General features: G+C 38.3%; 1 protein-coding gene across 8 annotated transcripts in view; it reads left to right on the plus strand.

Moving 5' to 3' along the window:
• Positions 1 to 14,056, plus strand: part of PLCH1 (phospholipase C eta 1) — a 217,384-nt gene that overhangs the window by 161,855 nt on the left and 41,473 nt on the right. For all 8 annotated transcript variants that reach the window (XM_027061565.2, XM_027061561.2, XM_027061568.2 and 5 more), the window contains 2 exons: positions 6,251 to 6,371; positions 12,224 to 12,395. In XM_027061565.2, coding sequence (XP_026917366.2) covers positions 6,251 to 6,371; positions 12,224 to 12,395 — 293 coding nt within the window. The remainder of the gene's footprint in view (positions 1 to 6,250; positions 6,372 to 12,223; positions 12,396 to 14,056) is intronic.

Consider the following 14,056-nt stretch of genomic DNA (forward strand, 5'->3'; position numbering starts at 1 on the left):
AATGTTTATGGCAGCACTTTCAACAATATCCAAATTATGGAAAGAGCCTAAATGTCCATCAACTGATGAATGGATAAAGAAATTGTGGTTTACATATACAATGGAATACTATGTGGTAATGAGAAAGAATGAAATATGGCCTTTTGTAGCAACGTGGATGGAACTGGAGTGTTATGCTAAGTGAAATAAGTCATACAGAGAAAGACAGATACCATATGTTTTCACTCTTACGTGGATCCTGAGAAACTTAACAGAAGACCATGGGGGAGGGGAAGAAAAAAAAAAAAAGAGGTTAGAGAGGGAGGGAGCCAAAACATAAGAGACTTAAAAACTGAGAACAAACTGAGGGTTGATGGCGGATGGGTATTGAGGAGGGCACCTGTTGGGATGAGCACTGGGTGCTCATATTTGACAATAAATATCATATTTAAAAAAATATAAACAAATTAGACATAAAAATTAAAAAAAAGCCCTAGAGAATGACTCTTGGTCTGTGATTTATACTAAAAGACATCTGTGGAGAAAAGTAGTGTCCTCCAAGGTAAGCTGATTGTTAAGATGAGGAGGTTGAAAGAGAATTCCAAAAAGAGTCGGATGATAGAAGGGAGTTTGTGATGGAATGGAGATTCCATGGAACAAAGGGGAATCACTTTTTGGTGGGGATGTGCTGGGAGTTAGCAGTAGATAACAGCACATCCTGGGCTGGTGAAACAGTGTAGGGGAAATGAATAAAGCAGTAGGGTGATAAGACTAGTAACTAGATGGGCCTTTGTCATATAGTTTCTGGCATGTTATCAGGGTCAATTAACATTTTAAAACTGGACAGGCATTAAGAACTGTCTACATACAGAGCAGTTAGAACCACTACAAATTTAGTGTTCTGGAAATTTATGCTTTAAGAGATGTCATTTTTGCAGTCAATGCAGAGAGCACTTACTGACAATGAGTGACTGACAATTGAGTAGCTTAAGCAACTAATGAAGATACTTATAAAATATTAACATAAAGAAAAACCTTTTAGAAGATCTCGAGATGACATTCTGCTCTCAGCCATTATTCAACCCTTTGTTCATTCAGTACTCAGGAAGTTTTACATGTCTGACATGCACAGAGATTCCCTGGGCAAAAAGCCTCTTTGGATTCACAGTGATGGTTGCCTATCATTTTAAGAGGTGACATTTCCTTGGAGGCCAAGTATGGAAAATGACTTGTAGTGACTCCATGAAATGATAGTTAACTCCAGACAGTTTTGCAATTTTATTAAGTGCTGTGACCCGTATGGTATTTATTTTGCTTTTCAGGTCCTCCAGGTACCTGGTCTTCTCTTTTTTGCTTTTTTTAGTCAAAAATCAGTGTCCTACCCAAGCCCAACCATGTTCCCATGATCACCTCCTTATACTGAATTAGAACATCTAATCCTCCAGCTTAGTTTTGCCTATTAAGAAGGAAAGTTATCTGATTAAGACAATTTATAGCAAGGTACAAATGATTTTTAGTCTTAGCCTTTTTTAGTGTCTTTTGATTTTAAAATGAGGATGTTTAGAAATTGTGTGCAGATGTTATTGAATATGGGCCTTCCCTTGTACGTCCCTTCTTTCTTCCTAACTGCCATTCACCAAAGTAATAGAAAGAAGCTACTTGGCTCTCCTTTTCTAGTAGGAGCTTGTCTGCTCCAGATATTCACACAAGCTGAGGATATATACAGTTACGGTGTAATTTTAAAGGACACGCAATCTGTCACATATCTCCCTTACCAGTTCGTGTCAGTAAATTCCTCCCCTTGTATTTGGTTTACTTGAAGTTATTTCTGTTGAAACAATCTGTAAGTGGACAGTGAAAGTCAAACTACTATTTCTGGAAGGTTTTTGTTGAGGACAAGACTTATCTTTGTTTGGGAGACTTGATCAGCTTTGTCCTTGACCTATTTCCTGTTCCAAATTAGGGTTATCACTTTGGCTTTGAATGTACTGTAGGAAGGAACTACCATGATTTCAGCCCCTTTTGTGAGTTAGGTCCTGAGTGAGTGCTTTCTATACATTCTCATTTGATTCTTACAACCTTAAGGGGGATAGAATAATCTCCTTAAGAGGATACCCCATCTTGGAGTAGGTTAAGTGGCTCAAGTTTCCATAGCTGGGAAGCTTGCAACCTGAGTTTTTAACTCAAGTTGATTTAACTCCCCTGCTCCACTTTTCCCTGGGAAGTCTATGTGCTTTTTGGAGGAGGAAGTTTGAATGGCATGATCAGCCCTAACACGGATCAAATGACAGTCATCGTCACATAAGGAAAGCTAGAAAAACTGAAGTGAAGCACTGAGGGGACGTTGGCTTGAGAAGAAGGAATTTGCTTGGTTCAAGATTAGGACTACCGTCTAACTAGATGTTCCCAAAGACTTAGAACTTGATGACACAATCTTTTGTGCTTTCCTAACAACTTCTGTCAGCGCTGTGCTTTCGAGATCTTAGTTTGCATCTGAAGTTTGGACCTGGAGACATCAGTGTATATATACCCAGTGATATGTCATCTACCTTGGGTCCAGATGAAGCTGTTTTTACTCCTAAATAGATGGAGCTAAGATTTAAAGAACCTGATGTATAGACTGTAGCAGGTCATGGATTGAAAATCTCAGTTACCACAGACATTTTTCTGAAGCAGCTTTTGCCAAGGATAGCACTTCAAGGTAGAGAATAATGATTCTGGACAGGTTCTTCATGGTATTGTGACCTGAAGAATCTCTCCACTTTCAAGCTTCAAGTTTTATAATGTTGTGTTTTCCATCTCCATTAGTACAGCTGTAGGAATGTCTTTGGTAAAGATACATAGAGAGTATTGGGGAAGACTAATAAGTCTTTTTTGGTGAAGTGGGCTTGTCAGCAAATCAATTTGAGAACACTTTTTACATGGCCTTACCTTCCCTTGATTTTCAGCCCAAGTTGCCTAATAAATATGGATGTTCTGTCCAGGGGATTGTCACTCTCATTATGGAACTGATGTTGCATCACTGCTATAATTGGTTTACAACCTTTCCTGTTATCTCTGGAAGTGCTATCAGGATGGAGTACTTTTAAGTTCCATTATGAAAAGCTGTCATCTTAGCTGCTCGTCTAGGCTGCAGAACTAACCACCTCTTTGTCCAAGTGCTTTTGGAGGGCTCTAATGTGTGATGTGATTGAAAAATGGGCCACTGGCAGTTTTGTGGGCATGGGAATTAGTTAGAGGGTCTCTACCTTGCTAGCATTCCCATTACAGCATTAGTTCTTACAGGAAACTTCCCTGTCATTTGAATTTGGCTATGATTGCCACATGTTAGGATGCTGGTACCATTTGGGAGTGTGGTTATCCTTATTCATCGGATAGATGATGAAATAGATCTAAAGTGTGAACATTTTTAGAAGAGCTGTCCTTGACTATGGATATTCTGCCTATGTTTATAAATAATAGGAAAAGAGCACCTTATTTCATGATCCATGTGGTTTAAGAGCTATTTTTATGTGTACATGACAAATAAGGCATAGCATTGCCTTGTCTACATTCATTCTTTTTGAAAGGGTATTAGTTCATTTATGAGGAACCGTTATGCCGCCTTTCCTCCACAAGGGGGCTAAATCAGAGTATAAATTAATCAAATTACGTACCTTTGAAACATCTCTGCCTTCTTTCCACACCCATATCCAAAGACAAATTAAAGAATATCAAGTACATATCAAAAGATGGATGGAGCTTCTCTTCTTAGAAAATGTCTTTGATACATTTGACCTCATTTGCAGGCCCAAAGGCATAATACAGTTCTTCATGCTAGTATCTCCAAGCCTTTGATCTTCTTAATGGCATCTTTATTCTTAAAATTTGTTTTTTATATTCCTATGGTGTTAACCTTGAAAATTTTTTTCTCCTTTTACCTTTTTCATTTTTTCCCCTAAGGATAATTTATAGCCAATGTTTAATTGTAATATAGGTGACTGTACTAGGGAACAGAACTAATGGGATCTCTCTCTTATATATGAGAGAGAGGAAGAATGATTTTAATAAATTCGCTTACGTGATCATGGGGATTTCCTAGTCTGAAATCTGTGTAACATGCCAGCAGTTTGGAGACTTACATTACAGTCTTTAGAAGAATTCCTTTTTCAGGAAATGGGAGTCTTTACTCTTCAGACCTTCAACTAATTGATGGGGCCCACCCACCTCATGGAGCATAATCTACTTTACCCAAAATGTATTGATTTAAATGTTAATCGCATCTAACAAGTATCTTTACAGCAACATCTAGACTGGTACTTGATCAAATAAGTGGGCACCATAGTCTAGCAAAGTTGACACATAAAATTTACCATCGAATCACATTATGGTTATGGTGAACAATTTGAAAGTATTAGAATAAATAAACATAGCATCTCCTGACATAGTATACAAAGCACACATATGAGGAAGGTACTAAAATAAAGAACAGGTGTGGTCATGAAATGTCTGGCCCTAATTAAAAGTCAGAATTTTAACTGGCATTCCATTAGCCAGAGAATGTTTGGCTCATATTGTAATTTAAAAACTAGATTAATTGCTGATATTTAAAAATTGGGAAAATTCACAGGAGTAGTGTCTAGATTTTTGATTTCTCTCGGCTCTGGCAACCAGAGCTACCAGACTACCACAAGGAAGGGCAATGTCATAGAGCTGGCAGGATTCTTTGGGGGGTCCTAGCTTAGCCTTGACTGGGATTTAGATAAGGAAAGTGAAAGAGGGCATTTTGGTTGACCTTAAATGAAAGACACAAAATCATGGAGGTTTCCTATGTGAGGAAACGTGTGTAATGGAAGAACAAGTCTGTGAGTTCAGGGGTAGGAGAAAATAAGATCGATTTGTCAGACAGAAGCTACGATATTAATTAAGGCAACGGTGGTTCCTTTAAGAATTAAATCTAAAATCTCTGTTCCTTGAAACAGAGGAAGTTTATTTCTTGCTTATGTAAAGTCCAAAATAGGCGTTCCTTACAGGTGAGTCTTTCAAGCAATGATTTAGGGGTCTAGGCTCTTTCCATCTTGTGGCCATGCCATCTTCAGCACATGTCTTCTGCAGTGATAGCAGAAGCTGAGAAAGTCTAGATGGCTTTGTAGGGAAAGTTTTCACAGACCAGACCTGGAAATGGTGCACATAATCTCTGCCCACAATTCGATGGCCACACCCTGCTGCAAGGGAAGGCTGGGCAGTGTAGTCCAGCTGTGTGCCAGGGTGAAAGTGGATACAGACTGAGTGAATGGCTAGCTAGTCTGTAGTACAAGAGATAAGGACCTTGGGGTTAAGCAGGCAGGAGGAGCTATAGGATATTAATAAATTCAGCCTGTGTCTACTGAGTACCTACTGTGTATGTGTTGGATGCTGTGTTATGCACTGAGTAGTCTTCTGAGCAAAGGAACAACGTGGTGAAAGCATTGTTTTGAGAATCTAGTCTGGTGGTAGAGTGTAAAACAGAGAAGACAAACTCTAAGGGTAGATGGTGAGGAAGTGGTTGTCTTTCTCTAGCTGGGAGCCTGTGAAGCTGTCTATACATATAACAATAACAGTATTATCAGTAACAATCATAATTACTATGTATCATGCAGTATTATAAGCAGCTTTACATATACTTAGTCATCACTCAAACTTATGATGCAAATGCTACCATGATTTTCTTTTATAGGTGAGGAAAGCAAGGCTTTATATGATTAAATCATTTGCCCATGTTGATATAAATCTTGGCAGGGCCTGAGGATTTGAACTTAGGAAGTCAGTGTTATTTTAGAGCTATTGTGGAATTAATAGAATGAAAATGTAATAGAAACCTAATGAGTTTAAGTGAGGAGTAATGAAAAACCCTGTTATCGATTTGGGAGGGCCACTGCAGCTTCTTAAAAGACCTTAGTAAACTGAAGAGGAAGAAGTGAAATTAGCGGAGCAACCTGTTAAGAAATATCACTACCGTTGGGCCGCTTGATTGGATTTAGATCGATTTCTAATGAGCATTCTTGGTAAATGCTGGGCTGCTTGTGAATGTGACATCTTTGTTAACTGTAAGTACTCAGAAACAAATCACTTATTATCTTTAATTCCTTATTCTGATAAATATGCCAGAACACCCATCTCTCCGTTTGACATCTTTGTCATCATCATAATAGGCATAATCTCAAATAGTAAAATAATGTTTGTCTGATATTACCAGCAATATTGACAAAACCAGAAACTTTGTGTTGTTGATGTGAAGTTCTGTTTTTGACAGTTGACTGTTGGGATGGCCCAGATGGAGAGCCAGTAGTACACCACGGTTATACTCTCACTTCAAAAATTCTCTTCAGAGATGTTGTGGAGACCATCAACAGGCATGCCTTTGTGAAGAATGAGTAAGTATAGCGACAGTTGGGAGCTAAGCCAGCATAGAGAGCATTGGCTGATGTACCATGACTACAACACCACACAATCTTGCCTTGAGTCTTCATCTCCCTTTCTACTCCCCTCATTCTCTCCCTCCTTGCCAACAAAACATTGTGAGCAAATAATAAGGGCTCCATGTTTGTATTTTCTCATGCTCCATTTATTATGTACTCCATTCTCTCTCAAGACATTGCTTCCTTGAAGCATGTTCTTGCAAAGACTGACCTCAAAATTTCTATAGAGTGTTCGTAAAGTTTGGAAACACAGGTTACTGTACATGATAAATAGTTTGTTGATATTATATTAACATACAGTAAAGTAGTAACAGCTAGGTTTTCAGACTTGCTGGATGGTCCTATATATACCGAAGTGTCTAGCATCCTTGTGTTACTTGACTCCTCCTTGGCATTGGATAATGGTGACTCTTTTCTCCTCAATACTTGCTTTTTTGGGGCTTCTATTATAACATTCTCCTCTATGCTGTCATTGCTTCCCTCTTGGTTTTGTTTGTTTGGCCTATGGTCTTCTATTCCATTTCCTCATTCCTTTAGTCACTATTTCTTAAGTTGTTGCCATTGTTCTCCTTTTGGGTTGTTTAATTATATGTCCAGAACTTTTACCTGTGTTTTAGAGGTGTGTAGCAAAATTCTTAGTAAAAATTCATCTGAGTGTCCCATACATACCTCGGAATCAACAAATGTCATTATTTATTCAGATATTTAATGGTGCCTACTCTAAGTCAGGCATACTGTAACAGGTGCAGAGAGGCATGACCCTGAACAAAAGAGATGACTCCTACCACCATGGAGCTCACATCTCAAGCCAAAGTCAGCATTTCATTCTGCCGAACCTTCTCTTGCTCTGTTTCCTTCCAATTTTTTTAATGTTTATTTATTTTTGAGAGAGAGAGAAAGAGAAAGAGAGCAGGAGAGGAGCAGAGAGAGAGGGAAACACAGAGTATGAAGCAGGCTCCAGGATCTGAACTGTCAGCGCAGAGCCCAATGCATGGCTTGAACCCATAAACCGTGAGATCATGACCTGAGCCGAAGTTGGACACTTAACCAATTGCGCCACCCAGGCGCCCCTCTTTATTTCCTTTTAGTTAGGAGTAGCACTTACTTAGTCAGTGTCTTTAGCCAAAAACTAAGTCATTCTAAATTCAGCCAATTCTTGTCAGTTATACTTTCTAAATTATCTTTTGACTCCATTGCCTTCTCTTCATTTCTCTTTGGGCCATTGTCCTCACTGGTGCAGTGTCTTCCTTTCTGAAACTATAAGCATGATGTTGTATTCTTAAAGTCCTTCAAAAGCTCCCTGTAGTACACAGTCATGTCTTATGTGCCCTTTAACGTTTGGCCTCTTCTTTCTCTTCCAGGGTCTTCTTCCACCAATGCTCCACAGAGATGGAGGGTTCTTCCTTTGTCTTTCAGATCATCTGGTGACCCCAGTTCTTTCACATCTCCCTACCTTGCATATGCTGTTCCCTCTGCCCGGCACACTCTTCCTCATTACTCCACGTGTCTAATTCTTATTCATTCTACAAGACTGCTTAAACATTGTCCCTCTGGCAAACTTACTGTTACACTATCTGATTTAAATGCTCCTTTCCCTGCTCTTAGCATTCTGAGCATATTTCTGTTATATTTACATAGCACCCTCTTACAATTGTTGGCTTCCTTCCTTCTTTTGAGTCTTTAAGACCAAGACCTCATTGAAAATATGGGGCTCTGTCTTATTCATTCTTTTTTATTCTTTTTTTTTTTTAATTTTTTTTCAACGTTTTTTATTTATTTTTGGGACAGAGAGAGACAGCATGAACGGGGGAGAGGCAGAGAGAGAGGGAGACACAGAATCGGAAACAGGCTCCAGGCTCCGAGCCATCAGCCCAGAGCCTGATGCGGGGCTCGAACTCCCGGACCGCGAGATCGTGACCCGGCTGAAGTCGGACGCTTAACCGACTGCGCCACCCAGGCGCCCCTCTTTTTTATTCTTTTAAAGATTTTTTAATGGTTATTTTTATTAAAAAAAATTTTTTTTACATTTATTTATTTTTTGAAAGACATAGAGAGACAGAGCACAAGTTGGGGAGGGGCAGAGAGAGAAGGATACACAGAATCCGAAGCAGGCTCCAGGCTCTGAGCTGTCAGCACAGAGCCTGACGCGGAGTTCGAACCCACAAACCAGGAGATCATGACCTGAGCCAAAGTCGGACACTCAACTGACTGAGCCACCCAGGCGCCCCTGTCTTATTCATTCTTTATTGCCTAGCAGATGCCTGCAATATACCGTAAAGCTAAGAAATGATTTTTGAATAAAAAGAAAATTACAGTTGCATAAAATCAATTTTATAGAATTTAGTGGCCTTGAGAATTTTTAATATTTGGTCTTCTTATTTATTAACCATGAGGTTAAAAATGCCGTTTTAATGAGAGACACTTGCTGCATGGCAGGTTTAGTTTATGGTATCTGCTATATGGAAGAATCCCAAGTACTGAATTCTGATGGGTCTCTTCTACCTTGATTGCTACTAGATTTAGCGAAGTTGATGAAGTGATTTTGCCATTATTTTCCAAAATGTGAAGTTGGGTGTTGAAAAGATGTGCTACCTTGGAGGATCCTTTGATAACTTGACAGTGCTTCAAGTTTGGGAATACTTAGAAAAGCACTTCACATTAAAAGTTACTATGCTTGTTGAGCACATTTTGAAAGTTCAGTCTTTTTCTTTCCTTTCTTAGGCCTTCCTTATACCAGGATTTCTCAACCTTGGCACTATTGGCATTTTGGACCATGTAATTCCTTGTCATGGGGAATTGTCTTGTTTATTGTAAGATAGTTAGCAGCATCCTTGGCTTCTAGACACTAAATGTCAGTAGTACTCCTTCCCTCCCTCATATTGTGACCACCAAAAATGTCTTCAGATGTTGACAAATTATCTGTCTGGGAAGGGTGCCGTACAGTCTCCCCCCTCCCCTGTTGAGAAGCACTGCTTTATGTTTAGCATCATTAAACACTAATAGGCTTTTTATAAACAGATTAATAATTTATTTACTTATTTTTTAAGTTTATTTATTTAGAGAGAGAGAGCGAATCTTAAGTAGGCTTGCACTGTCAGTACAGAGCCCGATGCAGGGCTCGAACCCATGAACCATGAGATCGTGACCCGAGCCAAAATCAAGAGTCAGATACTTAACCAACTGAGCCACTCGGGGCCCCAAACAGATTGCTAATTTAAAAATTCGTTGTTAGAACCCCTTGATGTGATTGCATAGACAATCTCTTGCTAGTTTGTTGTTCTTTTTCTCTCTAACACTCTGGGATAAAACCTATGTGGTTGCAAGAGCAAACAGATTATAGCAAGATAACCCACTCCAGTCACAAAGGTTCATCTCCAATAGTACCTTTGGCATCAGGTTTTACTAATGGGGAAAGAATGTAGTTTCAGGAGGTCATAACCCTTTCTGTGGAGCATGTGCTATTGTCAGACAAGCCCAGAAATAAATTGTTTTTCTCTACATAGATGTATTAGCCAATTTAAATATTGGTTTTTGTACTCTGAAAAATAGATATTGCCTATTACTTCAGAAGATATGTGATAGAAAAGTAGAAAAAAAACCACAACAAGCTAATTTTGAAATAATTTCTTACTCTGAAGAAAAAAAATCAGAAGAAGAGTAAGATCAGTAATTAGTCCTTGTTCCCTTTCTGCCTTGGCCACCAGCTCCCCAGGCTGTCTTTGGTAATCAGTCTGCTTGGGTTTCACATACTCTGCACAGAAATCTGAGGGCTTGTGGGGAGTGAATGCTTGACTTTTTTTCCTTTCTGAAAGTAAAGACTAGTATATAATTTTATACACATGATTTTAAAATGCTTGGCATAGGATGCTATAAATCACAAAATTCCATTATGATATTTTATCCTCAATAGTAGTTTTCAAACTGGGGGCTGATAATATATTTTTAGAATAAATGTCAGCACATAATGATACACTGTGGTCTCATAGACGCTTATAGACTTTTTTTGAAAATTGAATTTATTTAAGTTTTCATACTGAAGTTTATTTTTTTTTTAGTATAGTTGACACACAATGTTACATTAATTTCAGGTGTACAACACGGTGATTGGACAAGTTTACACATTATGCTATGCTCACCACAAGTGTAGCTACCAACGTCACCATACAACATTATTACAATATCATTGACTGTGTTCCTTTTATTGTGCCTTTTATTCCCATGACTTACTCAATTCATAACTGGAAGCATGCGTCTCCCACTACCCTTCGTCCATGTTGCCCAACCCCTCGCCCTCCTCCCCTCTAGCTACCATCACTTTGTTCTCTGTATTTATAGGCCTGATTCTGCTTTTTGTTTGTTTATTCATTTGTGCTTTTTTTTCTTAGGTTCCATATATGAGTGAAATCGTATGGAATTTGCCTTTCTCAGTCTTATTTCACTTAGCATAATATCCTTTAGGTCCATCCATGTTATTGCAAATGGCACAACCTCATCCTTTGTTATGTCTGTGTAATATTCTAGTGTGTGTGCGTGCGTGCGTGCGTGTGTGTGTGTGTGTGTGTGTGTGTATACCACATCTTCCTGTTCCATCTGTCTATCAGTGGACACTTAGGTTGCTTCCATATATTGGCTATTGTAAATAATGCTACAATAACATACGGGTGTGTGTGTTTTCAAATTAGTGTTTTGGGGTTTTGGGGGGTGAAGGCCTGTAGTGGAATTATTAGATCATATGATATTTCTATTTTTATTTTTTTGAATCTTCATACTGTTGTGCACAGTGGCTGTACCAGCTTACATTCCCACCAACTGCATATACCTCTATATTGACACTTGTTATTTCTTGTGTTTTTGATTTTAGCCATTCTGACAGATGTTAAGATGATATCTTATGTAGTTTTGATGTGCATTTTCCTGATGACGAGTGATGTTGAGCATCTTTTTATGTGTTTGTTGGCCATCTTACATCTTTTTTTTTGGAAAAATGTCTATTCAGGTCCTTTGCCCATTTTTAATTGGATTTTTGGGGGATTGGTGTTTTTATATTTTGGTTATTAACTCCTTTTTGGATATATCATTTGCAAACATCTTCTCCCATTTAGCGTAGGATACCTTTTTGTTTTGTTTGTTGATGGTTTCTTTCATGCAGAAAAGCTTTTTATTTTGATGTAGTTCTAATTGTTTATTTTTACTTTTATTTCCCTTGCCTTTGGAGACGTATCTAGAAAAATGTTGATATGGGTGATGTCAGAAAAATTGCTGCCTGTGTTCTCTTCTAGGATTTTTGTAGTCTGAGGTCTCACATTTAGATCTTTAATACATTTTGAGTTTATTTTTGGGTGTACTATAACAAAGTGGTCCAGTTTCATTCTTTTGCATGTTGCTGTTCAGTTTTTCTCAGCACCATTTATTGAAGATTATATGTTCTTTCCTCCTTTAGATTTTTGAATAGATAAGACAAAATTACATTATATGAGTTTTTTTATTTAGGCTTATCTCTCTTAAAATTTTCTCTCTTTTTCTTTTAAAAGAGACATAATGTATGTACCTTTTTTAAAAGCAAAATATTAAATGAGGGCATCCCACATGATGGGTATTCTGCTCAGCCATCATGCCTGGCAAAATATATTTGGTTAGAGGAGTTTCTTAAAAACTGCTCCTTTCATCTTTCTCATTTTAGTCAGTACTGCTTTCACAAATACTGTCATTAGGACTATAAGAACATAGTGAATATATAGAGTGATTTTCAAACACCCCTGTGAGTTGCCTATACTTGATGCCTTTAGAATATGTCGCTATCCTCTTAGGTTCCCGGTCATACTGTCCATTGAGAATCACTGCAGTGTCCAGCAACAGAGGAAGATTGCTCAGTACCTGAAAGGAATATTTGGAGACAAGCTGGACCTGTCATCTGTAGACACAGGAGAGACCAAACAGCTTCCAAGCCCTCAGAGTTTGAAAGGCAAAATCCTAGTGAAGGTAATTACCTCCAGAAATGCAATGAAAGGCATTAATGACCAACTAAGCCCTCCCTCCCTTAAGGACTAAAAACTGGTTTATCAGGAGAATAATAGAGTTAATCCATGAAGGGTCACCTAGATTTGCGTTTGCATCTTGTTCCAATTTATTAATAGTTGTACCTTAAGAAAAAGCTTGTTATTGACTAACCACATATTTCGGGAGTTGTTTTTGTGAAGTGAGAATATCAATACTGTAAGCCAAATGTTTAATATTTGAGTCTGTTATAGTTTACACTGGCCAGAAGTATGTGCATAGGAGCGAGAGAAGCCTCCTGTGTCCACATCTGAAAGCATTTCTTTCAGATTCTTCTCTCCCATTTCAAGCTCCAATAACTGTCAAAAAAAAAGAAGGGGGGAAAAAGAAAAAAAACAGTCTTTACGGTTGATCAGCCCTTGGTTATGTAAGTGAGAAGAGCTCACTTGAAAGCAGAGCATAGGCACAGACATAATGCCCCACAGGACTCATGTGTATGTGAAGGAGCAGTAGGTGAAGAGAATGACATTTTATGAACAGATTTTCTGAGGGAGGAAATTTACTACCTGCAATGAGTATTATTAATACGAAGAATAGCCAGAAAAAGAGTTACTTGAAATCTCACAGGGCTGACTTTGTGATTTTACTTAATTCCTGTTAATTTTACGTGTTTGGAATAAATCCACCTTGGATAGTTGTATTATTTTGATACCAAAAACCTAAGGAAGAGCAAGAGGGTATTAATATTCAAATCGGGTCATATTTTACTTAACAGCAATGTGTACCAAAAAACCAGATATCACAAAGGAGGCATAGGAAAGTCAAACAATGTAATTTCCTAGGAATAGTTTAATAGGGTCTCTAACGGAGGGCAGCAAATAGGAAAGATGTGAAATATTCATCTTTGGAATAGGTCAAAACCCATTTTTCTATCAGTTAAATGAAAATTACAGACTGAATTCATCAAAGAGGTATTGTCAGGCATTTGTATGTGGGACAGCATTTCGAATAAAAGCTCCAAATAATGTAAGAGATAACATTAAGGTCAATTTTCCTGAAATCTTGCTAAAGCAAACTCTTGTGGTAAAAACTGATTGCTGGGTTAGAAAGCTAAATGTCACCTTAGTAGCCTTGTAAATGTTTCCATGTTTCCTGTAGTCTTTAGCAAGCAGTCAGGAGGTTAAATGCAGAGTAAGTCCATTTGATTGAAATGCTTCCCTTTTGGACAGTGGAATTTAAGACATTTGATATGCACTGAGTCCCTTCTGCATAATTGGACTTTGGGTCATTTGTCATAGAATGTCCTAGGGCTTATGGGCACCAGGATGCACCAGCTGATCTGGGGCACTCAGTGGGAGGAGTGGCAGCAGTGTGGACTGCGAGCATATGAAGGCATCTAAGGTTCATTTGCTAGTAGCAATGTTCTTCAGACTTTAAGAAGATCTCCTAGATCTATGGACCAATGCATTTCCATTTGAAGCAAAAATAAAGGAGTGGGTTTTCCTACGTACCTTTGTCATCAGAGCCACCTTTGAACTGAAAGGCACCATTTAGTGGCCAATTAACACTTTAGAGATTGACAAGTTGTGTATTATTATAATTATAATACACATGCTTTCCAAGTATATGTATACACACATATCTCC

The sequence above is a fragment of the Acinonyx jubatus genome, chromosome C2 (genome assembly GCF_027475565.1).
Source record: "Acinonyx jubatus isolate Ajub_Pintada_27869175 chromosome C2, VMU_Ajub_asm_v1.0, whole genome shotgun sequence".
NCBI lineage: Eukaryota > Metazoa > Chordata > Mammalia > Carnivora > Felidae > Acinonyx > Acinonyx jubatus.